This window comes from Delphinus delphis, chromosome X, assembly GCF_949987515.2.
Source record: "Delphinus delphis chromosome X, mDelDel1.2, whole genome shotgun sequence".
Taxonomy (NCBI): domain Eukaryota; kingdom Metazoa; phylum Chordata; class Mammalia; order Artiodactyla; family Delphinidae; genus Delphinus; species Delphinus delphis.
Window position 1 is genome coordinate 55773428 of NC_082704.1, and position 19494 is coordinate 55792921.

Consider the following 19494-nt stretch of genomic DNA (forward strand, 5'->3'; position numbering starts at 1 on the left):
GATTCTGTTTGCTAGTATTTTGTTGAGGATTTTTGTATCTATGTTCATCAGTGATATTGGCCTCTAATTTTCTTTCTTTGTGACATCTTTGTCTGGTTTTAGTATCAGGCTGATAGTGGCCTCGTAGAATGAGTTTGGGAGTGTTCCTCCCTCTGCTAAATTTTGGAAGAGTTTGAGAAGGATAAGTATTAGCTCTTCTCTAAATGTTTGATAAAATTTGCCTGTGAAGCCGTCTGGTCCTGGACTTTTGTTTGCTGGAAGATAATTAATCATAATTTCAATTTCAGTACTTGTGATTAGTCTGTTCATCATATTTTCTGTTACTTCCTGGTTCAGTCTTGGAAGGTTGTACTTTTCTAAGAATTTGTCCATTTCTTCCAGGTTATCCATTTTATTGGCATATAGTTGCTTGTAGTAGTCTCTTATGATCCTTTGTATTTCTGTGGTGTCCATTGTAAATTCTTCTTTTCCATTTCTAATTTCATTGATTTGAGTCTTCTCCCTTTTTTTCTTGATGAGTCTGGGTAAAGGTTTATCAATTTTGTTTATCTTCTCAAAGAACAAGCTTTTAGTTTTATTGATCTTTGCTATTGTTTTCTTCATTTCTATTTCATTTATTTCTACTGTAATCTTTATGATTTCTTTCCTTCTACTAACTTCGAGGGTTTTTTTGTTGTTGTTGTTCTTTCTCTAGTTGCATTAGGTGTAATATTCAGTTGTTTATTTGAGATATTTCTTTTTTCTTGTTTCTTGTGGTAGGATTGTATTGCAATAAACTTCCCTCTTAGAACTGCTTTTGCTGCATCCCATAGGTTTTGGGCCATCGTGTGTTTTTGTCATTTTTTTTCTGGGTATGATTTGATTTCCTCTTTGATTTCTTCAGTGATCTCTTGGTTATTTAGTAGCATATTGTTTAGCCTCCATATATTTGTATTTTTTACAGTTTTTGTTTTTCCTGTAATTGATTTCTAATCTCATAACATTGTGGTCAGAAAAGATGCTTGAAACAATTTCAATTTTCTTAAATTTACAGAGGTTTGATTGCTGACCCAAGATGTGATCTATCCTGGAGAATGTTCCATGAGCACTTGAGAAGACCGTGTATTCTGCCACTTTTAGGTGGAATGTCCTATAAATATCAATTAAGTCTATTTGGTCTATTGTGTCATTTAAAACTTGTGTTTCCTTTTTTATTTTCTGTCTGGATGATCTGTTAATCGGTGTAAGTGGGGTGTTAATGTCTCCGACTATTATTGTGTTACTGTAGATTTCCCATTTTATGGCTGTTAGCATTTGCTTTATGTATTGAGGTGCTCCTGTGTTGGTTGCATAAATATTTACAATTATCTTCCTCTTGGGTTGATCCCTTGATCATTATGTAGTGTCCTTCCTTGTCTCTTGTAATAGTCTTTATTTTAAAGTCTATTTTGTCTGATATGAGTATTGCTACTCCAGCTTTCTTTTCATTCCAATTTGCTTGGAGTATCTTTTTCCATCCCCTCACTTTCAGTCTGTGTGTGTCCCTAGGTCTGAAGTGGGTCTCTTGGAGACAGCATATATATGGGTATTTTTTTGGATCCATTCAGTTAGTCTGTGTCTTTTGGTTGGAGTATTTAATCCATTTACATTTAAGGTAATTATCAATATGTATGTTCCTATTACCATTTTCTTAATTGTCATGGGTTTTTTCTTGTAGGTCTTTTCCTTCTCTTGTGTTTCCTGCCTAGAGAAGTTCCTTTAGCATTTGTTGTAAAGCTGGATTGGTGGTGATCAATTGTCTTAGCTTTTGCTTGTCTGTAAAGCTTTTGGTTTCTCCTTCAAATCTGAATGAGAGTGTTGCTGGGTAAAGTATTCTTGGTTTTAGATTTTTTCCTTTCGTCAATTTGAATATATCATGTCACTCCCTTCTGGCCTGCAGTGTTTCTGCTGAGAAATCACCTGACGACCGTATTAGAGTTCTTTTGTACATTATTTGTTGCTATTCCCTTGTTGCTTTCAATATTTTTCTTTATCTTTAATTTTTGTCAATTTGATTACTATGTGTCTCGGTGTGTTCCTCCTTAGGTTTATCTTGCCTGGGACTCTCTGCCTTTCCTGGACTTGGGTGACTGTTTCCTTTCCCATGTAAGGGAAGTTTTCAGCTATTATCTCTTCAAGTACTTTCTCAGGTTCTTTCTCTTCTCCCTCTGGTACCCCTATAATGCGAACGTTGGTTGTTTAATGTTGTCCCACAGGTCTCTTAGACTGTACTCATTACCTTTCATTCTTTTTTCTTTATTCTGCTCCTCAACAGTTATTTCCACCATTCTATCTTCCAGCTTACTTAGTGGTTCTTCTGCCTCAGTTATTCTGCTGTTGATTCCTTCTAGTGTATTTTTCATTTCAGTTATTGTGTTGTTCATCACTCATTGTTTGTTCTTCAGTTCTTCTAGGTCCTTGTTAAACATTTCTTCTGTCTTCTCGATCCATGCTTCCATTCTATTTCTGAGATCTTGGAACGTCCTTACTGTCATTACTCTGAATTCTTTTTCAGGTAGATTGCCCATTTCCTCTTTGCTTATTTGGCCTTATGGGATTTACCTTGCTCCTTTGTCTGCAACATATTTCTCTGTTGTTTCATTTTGTCTAACCTATTGTGTTTATGGTCTCCTTCTGCAGGCTGTAGGGTCATAGTTCCTCTTGCTTCTGTTGTCTGCCCTCTGGTGAGTGAGGTTGCTCCAGGGGCTTGTGTAGGCTTCCTGGTGTGAGGGACTGGTACCTGCACTCTGGTGGGTGGAGCTGAGTCTTTTCCCTCTGAAGGGCAGGGCCGTGTCAGGTGGTGTGTTTTGGAGTGTCTGTGAGCTTAGTACGACTTCAGGCAGCCTGCCTGCTGATGGCTAGGGCTGTGTTCCTGTCTTGCTGGTTGTTTGGTGTGAGTTTTCTTGTGCTGGAGCCTGCAGGCAGTTGTGTGGGGTTGGGTCTTGGTGTTAATATGGACTCCTCCAGAAGTGTGCATGCTGAATAATATTCCCTGGGGCCAGGAATTCTCTGGCAGCCCAGTGTCCTGGACTTGGTGCTCCACTCTGGAGGCTCAGACCCAACCACTGGCCAAGGAACGAAGAGCCTGCAAGCTGCACAGTGTGGCCAGAGTAAAAGGAAAGAAAAGAAAAGAAAACCAACAGACAAACAAAACCCAAGACAAATAGCAAAAACAATGGCAAACAAACAGCAGCAATAACAACACTACACACACACACACACACTGAAAAAATAAAATAAAATAAACCAAGAGAATAAGCATACAAAAGAATTTAAAAATGAGAATAGTCAATAAGGACTAAATGAACAAGAACAAAAAATGAAAAAGAAAACAAAATCAGAAAGCAAACACAGGCGCTTCCCTGGTGGCGCAGTGGTTGAGAGTCTGCCTGCTGATGCAGGGAACATGGGTTCATGCCCCGGTCCGGGAAGAGCCCACATGCCACGGAGCAGCTGGGCCCGTGAGCCATGGCTTCTGAGCTTGTGTGTCCGGAGCCTGTGCTCCACAGTGGGAGAGGCCACAACAGTGAGAAGCCGTGTACTGCCAAAAAAAAAAAAAAAAGCAAACACAAAACAAATACATAAAAATGATCAAAAAATATAAAGAACAAAAATAAACACAAAACAACAGAAAAGTAAAATAAAAATAGGAAAATCAAAAAAATATTAAAATTTTTTATACAATAAATAATAAAAAATAATAACAACCACAACTGAACAAAATGAAAGAAACAAAAAAAGAATAATAGTAATAATAATATTTTCCTAGGCTGTCTGCTGTCAGTGTTCTCACTCCCACAGTGAGCTAGAGCCAAACCCTGCCTCCCCAGGAGGCCCTCCAATACCTCTATTTAGGTCTCTGGATCCACTGTGGGTACTGTGGGGGCAGCTCAGACTCTGGGCTGGCCCAACTCCTGTGTGTACTTTCCCCCAAAGCCCACTGCTGCTAAAGGTAGAACAGACTCAGTTGTGATAGCACTTTTTGTCCATTCACATACTCCACAGATGCAGGGTTTACCAAGCTGATCTCTGGGATTTATTCCTTAGCTTTTGCAGCTGCATGGAGAGATTTCCATTCCTCTTCCTTAGTTGCACCACCCTTGGTGCTCAGCTTTGGTTTTGGCCCCACCTCTGTGTGTGCACCACCCTCAGGTGCCTGTTTCTTTCCCCAGTGAGAGGGAGTGAAAGCAGTGGCTGATTGGGGCACACTTACTCACTTAGGCCAGGGAGGGGCATGGCGGCCACAACTGGGGTGTGTGTGAATTGCCTGCAGCTGCATAGACAGTTGCAACAGACTGGGGTGTGATCGCTCTTGTGGGAGTCCCTCCCAGTGCCTGCTGAGGCAGGGGCTGGCATGTGGAGGCAGTGGTTGCCCTGCCCCCTTGCATGCCACTCAACAATGGAGCCTTGTTTCCAAGGTAGACCATGCTTCCTCTAGGGGCATTCCACCTGTGGAGCCCCTCACCCCCATCCCCTTTGTTATATATGCTCAGCCAACATTGGTCCTGTCCCTGGATCTGCTTTCTTAACCCCATGCTTTAGCACTCAGCCCCCATCAGCTTTGGTGGATTCCCATTTCAGGCAGGGGTGACCAGGGCTGATTCCCAAGGAGGCTTTGGGATGGGCGGCACTCGGGTCCCCAGAGCCTACGCGGGTGGAGGAGACCTTGGCTTGAGGGGCGGGCAAGGCTGCTCAGATGGGTGACCCTCCCAGTGGCTGTGGAGGCTGAAGAAGCCAGCAGGTGGGGAAAAGGGTTGTAATTGTGGCTCCACCCCTTGCATGCCACTCAGCAATGATGCCTTGCTTCTATGGTGTCCCGGGCTTTTTCTGAAGACTTTCCTGGCTGTGGAGCTCCTTACTCCTGTCCCTTCAGGCTGTCTTTTCACAGCCAACAGCTGTCCCCTCCCTGGGTCCATGCTCCAAACCTCACTTTCCAACACCGAGCCCCCTTACGCAACAGGTGACTTACGACTCAGGCTGGAATGTGCAGAGCTGCTGTGTAGGCCATGTGTGCAGTTCTTACTTTGTCCTGCCTTCCACAGACCATCCACTGCATTCTCCTTTGATCCCCTGAATGTCCTTTTCTGTCCCAGCTGCTTTCCCCACCGTGAGGGAGTTTATCTAAGCGTGGGGACCTCCCCTCACTTTCAGCTTCCCGCCAGGGCTGCTGGTACCTGTTTTGATTCATCTTTCCTTTTTTTCTTCTTTCTTTCATCCTACCCAGTTTTGAGGGGATTTTTTTGTCCTTTTAGGTGTCCAAAGTCCTCCACTAATGTTCAGCAGGTGCTCTATGAGAACTGTTCCATTTGTAGATGTATTCTTGATGTACTTGTGAGGAACAATGAATTTCATGTCCTCCTATTCTGCCATCTTGACTTCTCCTCAATTTTAACTTTAAAAGAGGATCTTTGATAAAAGGAATGCTTAACTCAAATGAATGACCTGTCAGTGATAGAATTTCAGGTATTAATGGCTAAGATTTTAGGGTAGGGCCTCTTGCTTTGAAGACCACACCTACATGTAGAAGCTAATGATTGACTGCCCAGAAAACAATATTTATCCACAACAAATTTTCTGTATAATTTCAGACTGTTCTTTGACTCCTGAAGTCCATCCACAGATAGCCTCCCAGAAGTCCAAGGAGCAGGGTTAAGTTTCTGATTTAAAATTCATTTTAATGATTTTCCTGGAAATCATCCCAGTGCAGTAAAGGTGACAAACTATTAGCCATACTTCAGCTACTGTGCTGAAGTTCTGTGGCACTCAAGGCAATCATGTATGTAATACACAACCTAAACAATTCCATATAAAAGCCCATATAAAAGCAGTAGCCTAGATTTTTAAAAAGAGTAAATTTGTGGCTGGAACAAGGCACAGGTTATAGGTAAGGAAAACTTGTAAAAGAGTTTTGTAATGGAACTGTTTCCATATATATATATATATATATATATATATATATATATATATATATATATATATATATATATATATATATATATATATGTATATGTATATAATTTAAATTAGGCCAAGTTTCTGTTCCCTTTGATCAGAGCATGTATTTTAATGGACAAAATAAAATACCAGAAGTTTTCTAGTGAAATCTATCTGCTGAAATGATGCTAGGCCTGGTTACAGATCTGTAAGAACTGGGTTATCTATCTTCCCATGCCTTCCATTCTATTCTATCCCCAAAAGTTCCCACATCATTTCTCTAACTGGCATTAATCCGCATGACTAGGTCATCAATCAAAATACTATGCCCAACATGTTAATTATTCTAGAAGCACATTTTTCCAGGTAGAAAATAATTTTAAAGGTTTTTTTTTCTTAGCTTAGTATCTGACGCCCAGTTGGCAATTAATAAATTTATTATTGAATGACAGTGAATCTTTCTATCCAGAAAACTTACCTTCCTTATCTTTCCAAACAGTGCCCATTGTTATCACCAAGGGAAAAATACATCACTAGATTCTCCGACTTCAGTGAACCTGTATCTGTGAAGTTCCTAACCACATTTACTTTTGAATTTGCCTCATGTACCTGAATATACACTAGATGTTTCTTGGAAATAATTCTAATGACTATTCAGTGTAGAAAAATAATAGAAAAGCTAAATTACTCTGCATCACAGACATTAATATAATGATTAATTAGGTTTGGGATGTTATTCTCTGATACGTACATGTCCATTCACCCTAACTCCTGTTCACTGATAAGTTTTCAAAGCATTCTCTCTTTGCTTTGCAAGGGATTTACGAGAGTTTGCCATCTACAAACTGTTTCGATCTACATATATATGTGTACATCTACAAACTGTTTCCATCTACATATATATGTGTAATATATACATATACATATATATATTACACACACACACACACACATATATATATATGTCACATATATAAATACTCATTCCTTAACTGAGTATTTTTCAGGTTTTACTTACTGCCCTGCCACTGAAATTCTTCCAACCATCCTTTGTATGAATCTGTTTTATCTTATTCTTAATCAAATAATACCACAGCATTATTTGGGGATCTAGTCACTTTATGTCTAGGCAGCTATAACTTCTTGCTTACCAGACTTTCCATTTAATGCCTTTTATTATGGTGGTTCTCAAACTGTGGTTTTTGGACCATTGATGATCCATATGAAGGACTGTGTACTATTAATATCTGATTTTTGTTCCTTATGCAAACACTGAGTGCATACTAGGGGAAGGCCACGTGCTAAGTACTATAAAGGATATCAGATTATTAAATTATAGTCCCGGCCCTCAAAGAGCTTACAGCGTCTTAGGGAAGGTGCTCAAAACAGCAGCCAAGAGGCTCAAATTCCATTGGGCTCTGGTTGTACTGAGAATAAAATCCAAATTTCTTAGCAATGATGTACATAATCTGGCCCTTGCTGTCTTCCTTATATATTTTATACATTTTTTCCATTATAAATTTAATGCAATTCCAGTCAAAATCCCCAAATTTTCACGTGGAAGAATAAACATGTGACTGTTTCTAGAAAAATATCAAAAAGAAGAGTGATGAGGGGAGAAGATCCCTATCAGATATTATAAAACTGTAAGTAATTAAAATACTATGGTAATCTATTACCATAGATGCAGAGATAGATCATTGGAACAGAATGGAGAGTCCAGAAATTCTGTTAAGTATATATGAGAATGTAGTACATGATAAAATGGAAACTTCAAGACAGTTAATAAAAGATACGTTATTAAATAAACAGTGTTGGGATAACTGGGAGAAAAAGATAAAGGTGAAATTCCACCGTCTTACATAAACACACACAAACAAAACCAAATTAATCAATTTAATATAAGGAATTTAAAACAGATTGGTGGAGGAAGAGGAAGATGGTGGAAGAGTAAGACGTGGAGATCACCTTCCTCCCCACAGATACACCAGAAATACATCTACACGTGGAACAACTCCTACAGAACACTTACTGAACACTGGCAGAAGACCTCAGACCTCCCAAAAGGCAAGAAATTCCCCACGTACCTGGGTAGGGCAAAAGAAAAAAGAATAAACAGAGACAAAAGGATAGGGACGGGACCTGCACCAGTGGGAGGGAGCCGTGAAGGAGGAAAGGTTTCCACACGCTAGGAAGCCCCTTTGCCAGTGGAGACTGTGGGTGGTGGAGGGGGAAGCTTCGGAGCCGCGGAGAGCACAGCAACAGGGGTGTGGAGGACAAAGCAGAGAGATTCCCGCACAGAGGATCGGTGCCGACCGGCACTCACCAGCCTGAGAGGCTTGTCTGCTCACCTGCTGGGGCGGGAGGGGCTGGGAGCTGAGGCTTGGGCTTCGGTCGGAGTTCAGGGAGAGGACTGCGGTAGGCAACGTGAACACAGCCTGCAGGGGGTTAGTGCACCACGGCTAGCAGGGAGGGAGTCCAGGGAAATGTCTGGACCTGCCGAAGAGGCAAGAGACTTTTTCTTCCCTCTTTGTTTCCTGGTGCGCGAGGAGAGGGGATTAAGAGCACTGCTTAAAGGAGCTCAAGAGACCCGCGTGAGCAGCGGCTAAAAGTGCGGACCCCACAGACGAGCATGAGACACTAAAGCTGCTGCTGCCACCACCAAGAAGCCTGTGTGCGAGCACAGGTCACTATCCACACCCCCCTTCCAGGGAGCCTGTGCAGTCCGCCACGGCCCGGGTCCCGGGATCCAGGGACAACTTGCCTGGGAGAACGCACGGCGTGCCTCAGGCTGGTGCAACGTCATGCTGGCCTCTGTTTACCGCAGGCTCCCCCAACACTCTGTACCACTCCCTCCCCCCAGCCTGAGTGAGCCAGAGTCCCCGAAGCAGCTGCTCCTTTAACCCTGTCCTATCTGAGCAAAGAACAGACGCCCTCCGGCGACCTACACTCAGAGGCAGGGCCAAAGGCAAAGCTGAGCCTCGGGAGCTGTGAGAACAAAGAAGAGAAAGGGAAATCCCTCCCAGCAGCCTCAGAAGCAGCGGAGTAAAGCTCCACAATAAACTTGATGTACCCTGCATGTGTGGAATACATGAATAGACAACAAATCATTCCAAATTGAGGAGGTGGACTTTGAGAGCAACATTTATGATTTTTCCCCTTTTTCCACTTTTTGTGAGTGTATATGTGTATGCTTCTGTGTGAGATTTTGTCTGTATAGATTTGCTTCCACCATTTGTCCTAGGGTTCTCTCCATCTGATTTTTTTCTTAATAATTATTTTTTTATTTTAACAACTTTATTTTATTTTATCTTACTTTATTTTATCTTATTCCTTTCTTTCTTTATTTCTTTTGTTCTTTCTTTCCTTCCTTCCCTCCTTCCTTCCTTCCTCCCTCCCTCCCTCCCTGCCTCCCTTCCTTCTTTCTTTCTTTCCTTTCTTCCCTCCTTCCCTCCCTTCTTCCTTCCTTCCTTCCTCCATCTCTCTCATCTTCCCTCCCTACTTTCTTTCCTTCTTTCTTTCTTTCTTTTCTTTCTACTTTTTCTCCCTTTTATTCTGAGTGATGTGGATGAAAGGCTCTTCGTGTCCCAGCCAAGAGTCAGTGCTGAGCCTCTGAGGTGGGAGAGTCAACTTCAGGACACTGGTCAACAAGAGACCACCCAGCACCACATAATATCAAATGGTGAAAATTTCCCAGAGATCTCCATCTCAACACCAGCACCCAGCTTCACTCAATGACCAGCAAGTTACAGTGCTGGACACCCTATGCCAAACAACTAGGAAGACAGGAACACAACTCCACCCATTGGCAGAGAGGCTGCCTAAAATTATAATAAGTCCACAGACACCCCAAAACACACCACCAGACATGGACCTGCCCACCAGAGAGACAAGATCCAGCCTCATCCACCAGAACACAGGCACTAGTCCCCTCCACCAGGAAACCTACACAACCCACTGAACCAACTTTAGCCACTGGGGACAGACATCAAAAACAACGGGAGCTACAAACCTGCAGCCTGCAAAAAGGAGATCCCAAACACAGTAAGATAAGCAAAATGAGAAGACACAAAAACAAACAGCAGATGAAAGAGCAAGATAAAAACGCACCAGACCTAAAAAATGAAAAGGAAATAGGCAGTCTATCTGAAAAGAATTCAGAATAATGATAGTAAAGATGATCCAAAATCTTGGAAATAGATTAGACAAAATGCAAGAAACATTTAACAAGGATCTAGAAGAACTAAAGATGAAACAAGCAATGATCAACAACACAATAAATGAAACTGAAAATACTCTAGATGAGATCAATAGCAGAATAACTGAGGCAGAAGAATGGATAAGTGCCCTGGAAGATAAAAGAGTGGAAATAACTATTGCAGAGCAGAATAAAGAAAAAAGAATGAAAAGAAGTGAGGACTGCCTCAGAGACTTCTGGGACAACATTAAACTCACCAACATTCGAATTATAGGGGTTCCAGAAGAAGAAGAGAAAAAGAAAGGGACTGAGAAAATATTTGAAGGTATTATACATGAAAACGTCCCTAATATGTGAAAGGAAATAGGTAATCAAGTCCAGGAAGCACAGAGAGTCCCATATAGGATAAATCCAAGGATAAATACGCCAAGACACATATTAATCAAATTGTCAAAAATTAAATACAAAGAAAACATATTAAAAGCAGCAAAGGAAAAACAACAAAAAACACACAAGGGAATCCCCATAAGGTTAACAGCTGATCTTTCAGCAGATACTCTGCAAGCCAGAAGGGACTGGCAGGACATATTTAAAGGGATGAAGGAGAAAAACCTGCAACCAAGATTACTCTACCCAGCAAGGATCTCATTCAGATTTGATGGAGAAATTGAAACCTTTACAGATAAGCAAAAGCTGAGAGAGTTCAGCACCACCAAACCAGCTTTACAACAAATGCTAAAGGAACTTCTCTAGACAAGAAACACAAGAGAAGGAAAAGACCTATAATAACGAACCCAAAACAATTTAGAAAATGGGTATAGGAACATACATATCGATAATTACCATAAATGTAAATGGACTAAATGCTCCCACCAAAAGACACAGATTGGCTGAAAGGATACAAAAACAAGACCCATATATATGCTGTCTACAAGAGACCCACTTCAAACCTAGAGACACATACAGACTGAAAGTGAGGGGATGGAAAAAGATATTCCATGCAAATGGAAACCAAAAGAAAGCTGGAGTAGCAATTTTCATATCAGACAAAATAGACTTTACAATAAAGAATAGTAGAAGAGACAAAGAAGGACACTACATAATGATCAAGGGATGAAACCAAGAGGAAGGTATAACAATTGTAAATATTTATGCACCAAACATAGGAAAACCTCAATACAAAAGGCAAATACTAACAGCCATAAAAGGGGAAATCGACAGTAACTCATTCATAGTAGGGGACTTTAACACTCCACTTTCACCCATGGACAGATCATGCAAAATGAAAATAAATAAGGAAACACAAGCTTTAAATGATACATTAAACAAGATGGACTTAATTGATATTTATAGGACATTCCATCCCAAAACAACAGAATACACATTTTCCTCAAGTGCTCATGGAACACTCTGCAGGACAGATCATATCTTGGGTCACAAATCAAGATATGACAATTGAAAAAACCTGAAATTGTATCAAGTATCTTTTCCGACCACAAAGCTATGAGACAAGATATCAATTAAAGGTAGAGATCTGTAAAAAATACAAACACATGGAGGCTAAACAATACAATACTTAATAACAAAGTGATCACTGAAGAAATCAAAGAGGAAATAAAAAATACCTAGAAACAAGTGACAGTGGAGTCACGACGACCCAAAACTTATGGGATGAAGCAAAAGCAGTTCAAAGAGGGAAGTTTATAGCAATATAATCTTACCTTAAGTAACAGAAAACATCTCGAATAAACAACCTAAACTTGCACCTAAAGGAATTAGAGAAAGAAGAACAAAAAATCCCAAAGTTAGCAGAAGGAAAGAAATCATAAAGATCAGATCAGAAATAAATGAAAAAGAAATGAAGGAAACGATAGCAAAGATCAATAAAACTAAAAGTTTGTTCTTTGAGAAGATAAACAAAAGTGATAAACCATTAGCTAGACTCATCAAGAAAAAAAGGGAGAAGACTCAAATCAATAGAATTAGAAATGAAAAAGGAGAATAACAATTTACACTGCAGACATACAAAAGATCATGAGAGATTACTACAAGCACCTCTACGCCAATAAAATGGACAACCTGGAAGCAATGGACAAATGTTTAGAAATGCACAACCTGTAAAGACTGGATCAGGAAGAAATAGAAAATATGAACAGACCAATCACAAGCACTGAAACTGAAACTGTGATTAAAAATCTTCCAACAAACAAAAGCCCAGGACCAGATGGCTTCACAGGCGAATTCTATCATACATTTAGAGAAGAGCTAAAACCTATCCTTCTCAAACTCTTCCAAAATACAGCAGAGGGAGGAACACTCCCAAGCTCATTCTACGTGGCCACCATCACCCTGATACCAAAACCAGACAAAGATGTCACAAAGAAAGAAAACTACAGGTCAATATCACTGATGAACATAGATGCAAAAATCCTCAACAAAATACTAGCAAACAGAATCCAACAGCACATTAAAAGGATCATACACCATGATCAAGTGGGGTTTATTCCAGGAATGTAAGGATTCTTCAATATACGCAAATCAATCAACGTGATACACCATATTAACAAATTGAAGGAGAAAAACCGTATGATCATTTCAATGGATGCAGAGAAAGCTTTTGAAAAATTCAACACCCATTTATGATAAAAACCCTGCAGAAAGTAGGCATAGAGGGAACTTTCCTCAACATAATAAAGGCCATATATGACAAACCCACAGCCAATATCGCCCTCAATGGTGAAATACTAAAAGCATTTCCAGTAAGATCAGGAACAAGACAAGGTTGCCCACTCTCACCACTCTTCCTCAACATAGTTTTGGAAGTTTTAGCCACAGCAATCAGAGAAGAAAAGGAAATAAAAGGAATCCAAATCGGAAAAGAAGAAGTAAAGCTGTCACTCTTTGCAGAGGTCATGATACTATACATAGAGAATCCTAAACATGCTACCAGAAAACTACTAGAGCTATTCAATGAATTTGGTAAAGTAGTAGGATACAAAATTAATGCAAAGAAATCTCTGGCATTCCTATACACTAATGCTGAAAAATCTGAAAGTGAAATCAAGAAAACACTCCCACTAACCACTGCAACAAAAAGAATAAAATATCTAGGAATAAACCTACCTAAGGAGACAAAAGACCTGTATGCAGAAAATTGTAAGACACTGATGAAAGAAATTAAAGATGATACAAATAGATGGAGAGATATACCATGTTCTTGGATTGGAAGAATCAACATTGTGAAAATGACTCTACTGCCCAAAGCAATCTACACATTCAATGCAATCCCTATGAAACTACCACTGGCATTTTTTACAGAATTAGCACAAAAAATTTCACAATTTGTATGGAAACACAAAAGACCCCGAATAGCCAAAGCAATCTTTACAACGAAAAACAGAGCTAGAGGAATCAGGATCCCTGTCTTCATACTATACTACAAAGCTACAGTAATCAAGACAGTACGGTACTGGCACAAACACAGAAAGATAGATCAATGGAACAGGATAGAAAGCCCAGAGGTAAACCCATGCACATATGGTCACGTTATCTTTGATAAAGGAGGCAGGAATGTACAGTTCAGAAAGGACAGCTTCTTCAATAAGTGGTACTGGGAAAACTGGACAGGTACATGTAAAAGTATGAGATTAGAACACTCCCTAACACCATACACAAAAATAAGCTCAAAATGGATTAAAGACCTAAATGTAAGGCCAGAAACTATCAAGCTCTTAGAGGAAAGCATAGGCAGAGCACTCCATGACATAAATCACAGCAAGATCCTTTTTGACCCACCTTTTAGAGAAATGGAAATAAAAACAAAAATAAACAAATGGGACCTAATGAAACTTCAAAGCTTTTGCACAGCATAGGAAACTATAAACAAGACCAAAAGACAACCCTCAGAATGGGAGAAAATATTTGCAAATGAAGCAACTGACAAAGGATTAATCTCCAAAATTTATAAGCAACTCATGCAGCTCAATAACAAAAAAACAAACAACCGAATCCAAAAATGTGCAGAAGATGTAAATAGACATTTCTCCAAATAAGATATAAAGACTGCCAACAAACACATGAAAGAATGCTCAACATCCTTAATCATTAGAGAAATGCAAATCAAAACTACAATGTAAGGCTTCCCTGGTGGTGCAGTGGTTGAGAATCTGCCTGCTAATGAAGGGGATACGCGTTCGAGCCCTGGTCCGGGAGGATCTCACATGCCGTGGAGTAACTGGGCCCGTGAGCCACAAGTACTGAGTCTGCGCGTCTGGAGCCTGTGCTCCGCAACAATAGAGGCCGTCCATGATAGTGAGAGGCCCGCGCACCGCAATGAAGAGTGGCCCCCACTTGCCACAACTAGAGAAAGCCCTCGCACAGAAACGAAGACCCAACACAGCAAAAATTAATAAACTCCTACCCCCAACATCTTCTTTATAAAAAAACAACAAAAAAACTACAATGTGATATCATCTCACACCAGTCAGAATGGTCATCATCAAAAAATCTAGAAATAATAAATGCTGGAGAGGGTGTGGAGAAAAGGGAACACTCTTTCACTGCTGGCCAGAATGTGAATTGGTTCAGCCACTATGGAGAACAGTATAGAGGTTCCTTAGAAAACTACAAATACAACTACCATATGGCCCAGCAATCTGACTACTGGGCATATACCCTAAGAAAACCATAATTCAAAAGGAGTCATGTACCAAAATGTTCATTGGAGCTCTATTTACAATAGCCTGGATATGGAAACAACCTAAGTGTCCCTCATAGGATGAATGGATAAAGAAGATGTGGCACATATATACAATGGAATATTACTCAGCCATAAAAATAAACGAAATTGAGCTATTTTTAATGAGGTGGATAGACTTAGAGTCTGTCATACAGAGTGAAGTAAGTCAGAAAGTGAAAGAGAAATACCGTATGCTAACACATATATATGGAATTTAAGAAAAAAATATATGAAGAACCTAGGGGTAAGACAGGAATAAAGACACAGACCTACTAGAGAATGGACTTGAGGATATGGGGAGGGGGAAGGGTAAGCTGTGAGAAAGTGAGAGAGTGGCATGGACATATATACACTACCAAACCTAAAATAGATAGCTAGTGGGAAGCAGTCGCATAGCACCGGGAGATCAGCTCGGTGTTTTGTGACCACCTAGAGGGGTGGGATAGGGAGGGTGGGAGGGAGGGAGATGCAAGAGGGAAGAGATATGGGAACATATGTATATGTATAACTGATTCACTTTGTTATAAAGCAGAAACTAACTCACCATTGTAAAGTAATTATACTCCAATAAAGATGTAAAAAAAAACCAGATTGGTGGTTGTTAGAGGGGGGAGGTAAGGGTGGGGGCAATGGGTGATGTTAGTTAAAAGTTAAAGGTTTCCAGGTATAAGATAAATAAGCTCTGGGGATGTCATGTACAGTATGGTGACTATAGTTAACAAAACCATAGTGTATATCTAAAAGTTATTAAGAGAGTACATCTTAAAAGTTCTCATCACAAGAAATAAATTGTAACTATGTGAGATTATTGATGTTAACTAACCTTATCGTGGTAATCATTTCACAACATATACATACATCAAATCATTATATTGCCCACCTTGGACTAATACAATGTTATATGTCAGTTATATCTTAATAAAACTGGAAAAAATAAAAAAAAAATTAAGAAGGGAACAAAAGTGACTATTTTTATAATCCAAAAGTGGGGATTTCCCTTCCAAGCTTGAGATCCAAACTATGAGGAATTGACTTGAATGTGTAGAATTATTTTAAAAAGACAAATAAACAAAGTCTAAAGTTAAATTGGGAAGAACACCTCACAAGCAATCACAACAGACTTCTCCGTAAAGTCTATGAGGTTTATAATTCATAGACTTTGTGATATCTACCTTGAATGCTCAGAAAAACTTTTGGCTTTACTTCCTGATTTCTGGTTGTATCCAAGGCTAGTTACCTAGACAGTTGACCTTCACAGGAATGATGTATCGACATAGTTAATCTTCTCTCTATATATTGTCTTGTTGCATATGCTGTTTTGGATTTTAAGTTTCTAGATGACTGGAGTTAAGTCTGACTCACTTTTAATACTACCCAGGACGTCGTACGTTAATAAATACTCAATAAAATCTTCATGCTTATCATCTTTAGAATTTGTTACTAGGAATTCTCTGGCGGTCCACTGGTTAGGACTTGGCACTTTCACTGCTGTGGCCCAGTTTCAATCCCTGGTCAGGGAACTAAGATCTTACAAGGTGCTCAGTACAGCCAAAAAATTTAAAAAAGTAATTTGAAAAGTAATTAAAAAAATTTGTTACTAAACCATAAACTGAATGTTTTCTCTACTTTGACAGGAATTGGCTGCCTGTGAAAACATGCTAGATGCAATGAAGTTAACAGCAAAGGGTAAGATGTTTTATGGTATTTTCAGAGCTAGAAAAAGAAGCATGGCATAATGTATGCACAAAGCACTACTTGTACCTAAATATGTGGACACTGTTGTCCTTGGTACACAAAGAAGTTGTCATTAATAGTATTTAGATATACAGGGCAAAAGTTTGTATAAAAAGCTATTGTTTAATAGCTTTGTCAGTGCACCACTATTTTATATTTTCCTCATTTTTAAAGTATGAAATTGATAGTTAAGAGCTTTTACATCTTTACAGTGTCAATAAATTTCAACTAATTTTGGAAATGTAAAATGAGAAGTGTAGTTGGTCAAAGACAATATAATTTAATGCCCAATGTTAGTAGTAGCTTGATAGGATGAAATGGATAAAAGCAAAATGACTTAAAACTATTTTCAAGATATTTACTACATTTTGAGAGCCAGCAATATTAATAGCCAATGCTAGTGTTTTATGATGAATTGCAACATTTTAGGCAGGAAATGTGAACACTGAGAAAAGAGATGATTAAAGTGTACAGACAGTCCCTGACTTACTTACGGTATGACGTTGAACAATTTTTCAACTTTATAAAGCAATACGCATTCAGTAGAAACTGTACCTCAAATTTTGAATTTTGTCTTTTTCCTGGGCTAGCTATATGCAATAGGATACTCTTATGATGCTGGGCAGCAGCAGTGAGCCACAGCTCCTAGTCAGCCATGTGATCATGAGGGTAAATAACTGATACACTTACAACCATTCTGTACCCATACAACCATTCTATTTTCACTTAGTATTCAATAAATTACATGAGATATTTGACACTTTATTATAAAATAGGATTTGTGTTAGATGATTTTGCCCAACTCTAGGCTAATGCAAGTGCTCTGAGCAGGTTTAAGGTAGGTCAGGCTAAGCTATGATGTTTGATAGGTTAGGTGTATTAAATGCATTTTCGACTTTTATGACATTTTCACCTTATGATGGGTTTATCAGGATGTAACCCTATTGTAGGTCAAGAAAAGTCTGTATAAAATTATACACTTGGAATTCTAAATGAATTTGAGGAGCAGCTTTACCACTCCTGTAAAAAAGGATGTTAGAATTTTGATAGGGACGACATTGAATCTTTAGATCACTTTGGGTACTACTGACATCTTAACAATGTTAAGTCTTATCTATGAACACGGGATATCTTTTAATTTATTTAGGTCTTTAACTTCTTTCAGCAGTGTTTTACAGTTTTTAGTATGCAAGTATTTCACCTCCTTGCATAGATTCGTTCCTAGGTATTTAATTATTTTAGAGGCGATTGTAAATGGAATTGCTTTTTAAATTTACTTTTTGGTTTGTTCTTTGCTGGTGTATAGAAATAAAACTGATTTTTTTGGTTGATCTTGTAGCTTGCAACTTTAATGAATTAATTTATTAGTGTTAGTAGCTTTCTTTTGGATTCTTTGGGATTGTCAATCAGTAGGATCATGTCATCTGCAAATAGAGATAATTTTACCTCTTCCTTTCTAATTTGGATGGCTCTTATTTCTTTTTCTTGTCTAATTGTCTAACTTCCAGTACAATGTTGAATAGCAGTGGTGAGAGTGGCCATCCTTGCCTTGTTCCTAGTCTTAGGGGGAATGCTTTCAGTCACTCACCATTAAAGTTAACTTTTTAAAAAAATAGGTACCCATTATCATGTTAGGAATTTCCCTCTATTCCTAGTTTTCTAAGGGCTTTCATCATAAAAGGGTGTTGGATTTTGTTAATTGCCTTTTCTACACCAGTTGAGATGGTCTTGTGTTTTTTTCCCCCTTTGATTGATTTCCTTATGTTGAACCATTCTTTCGTTCCTAGGATCAATCACACGGTCATAGTGAATGATCCTTTTAATATGCTGTTGAGTTCAATTTGCTATTTTGTTGAGTATTTTTGCATCTGTATTGATAAGAAATATTTATTTGCCTTTTTTTCTGCTAGATTTGAGCTTAGTTTACTCCTTTTTCTAGTTTCTAATGTGTAAGATTAGGTCACGACTTGAGATCTTTCTTCCTCCCTCCCTCCCTTCCTTCCCTTTCTTCCCTTCTTTCTTTCTTTCTTTCTTTCTTTCTTTCTTTTTTTCTTTCTTTCCTTCCTTCCGTTTTCTTTCCTTTATTTCTTCCTTTCCTTTCCTTTCCTTCCTTCCTTTCCTCCCTCCCTCCCTTCTACTTCCTTCCTTCCTTCCTTCTTTCCTTTCTTTCTTTCTTTCCCTCCCTCCCTGCCTTCCTTTTTTAATGTTGGAATTTACAACTATAAGTTCACTTCTGAGCACTTATTTCACTGAATCCCATAAGTTTTTTATATTGCTTTCATTCTCATTTATCTCTGTTTTCTAATTCCTCTTGTTATTTCTACTTTGAGCCAAAGTTGTTTGAGTGCATTGTTTAATTTCCACATATTTGTGAATTTCCTAGTTTCCTTCTATCAGTTTCTAGTTTCAATCCATTGTGACTGGAGAAGGTACTTTGTATGGTTTCAGTCTTTCAAAATGTATTAAGACTTGCTTTTTGGCCTAACATATGACATATCCTAGAGAAAGTTCAAGAAAAATTGTGTATTATGTTGTTGGGTGGGATGCACAGTATATTTCTGTTAGGTCCAATTGATCTATAGTTTTGTTCAAATAATCTATTAACATATTTATCATTGGTCTGTTTTTTAAGTACATTATTGAAATTGATGTAATGAAGTTTTCGAATATTATTTTAGAGCTCTTTCTGTCTTCAATTCTGTCAATATTTGCTTCATATATTTTGGAGCTCTGATGTTTGGTGCATATATGTTTATAAATGTTATATCTTCTTGGTAAACTGAACCTTCTATCACTATATAATATCCTTCTCTTCAGTAAGAGTTTTTTACTTAAAGTCTATTTTGTCTTATATTAGTACAGCCATCCCAGC

The 19494-nt window shown here is 38.8% G+C and overlaps 1 protein-coding gene across 1 annotated transcript in view; it reads left to right on the plus strand.

Annotated features, from left to right (window-relative positions):
- Window positions 1-19494, plus strand: part of SATL1 (spermidine/spermine N1-acetyl transferase like 1) — a 34115-nt gene that overhangs the window by 10006 nt on the left and 4615 nt on the right. The window contains exons 3-4 of the mRNA XM_060002019.1: window positions 2659-2702; window positions 16523-16574. Of these exons, the coding sequence (XP_059858002.1) occupies window positions 2659-2702; window positions 16523-16574 (96 nt within the window). The remainder of the gene's footprint in view (window positions 1-2658; window positions 2703-16522; window positions 16575-19494) is intronic.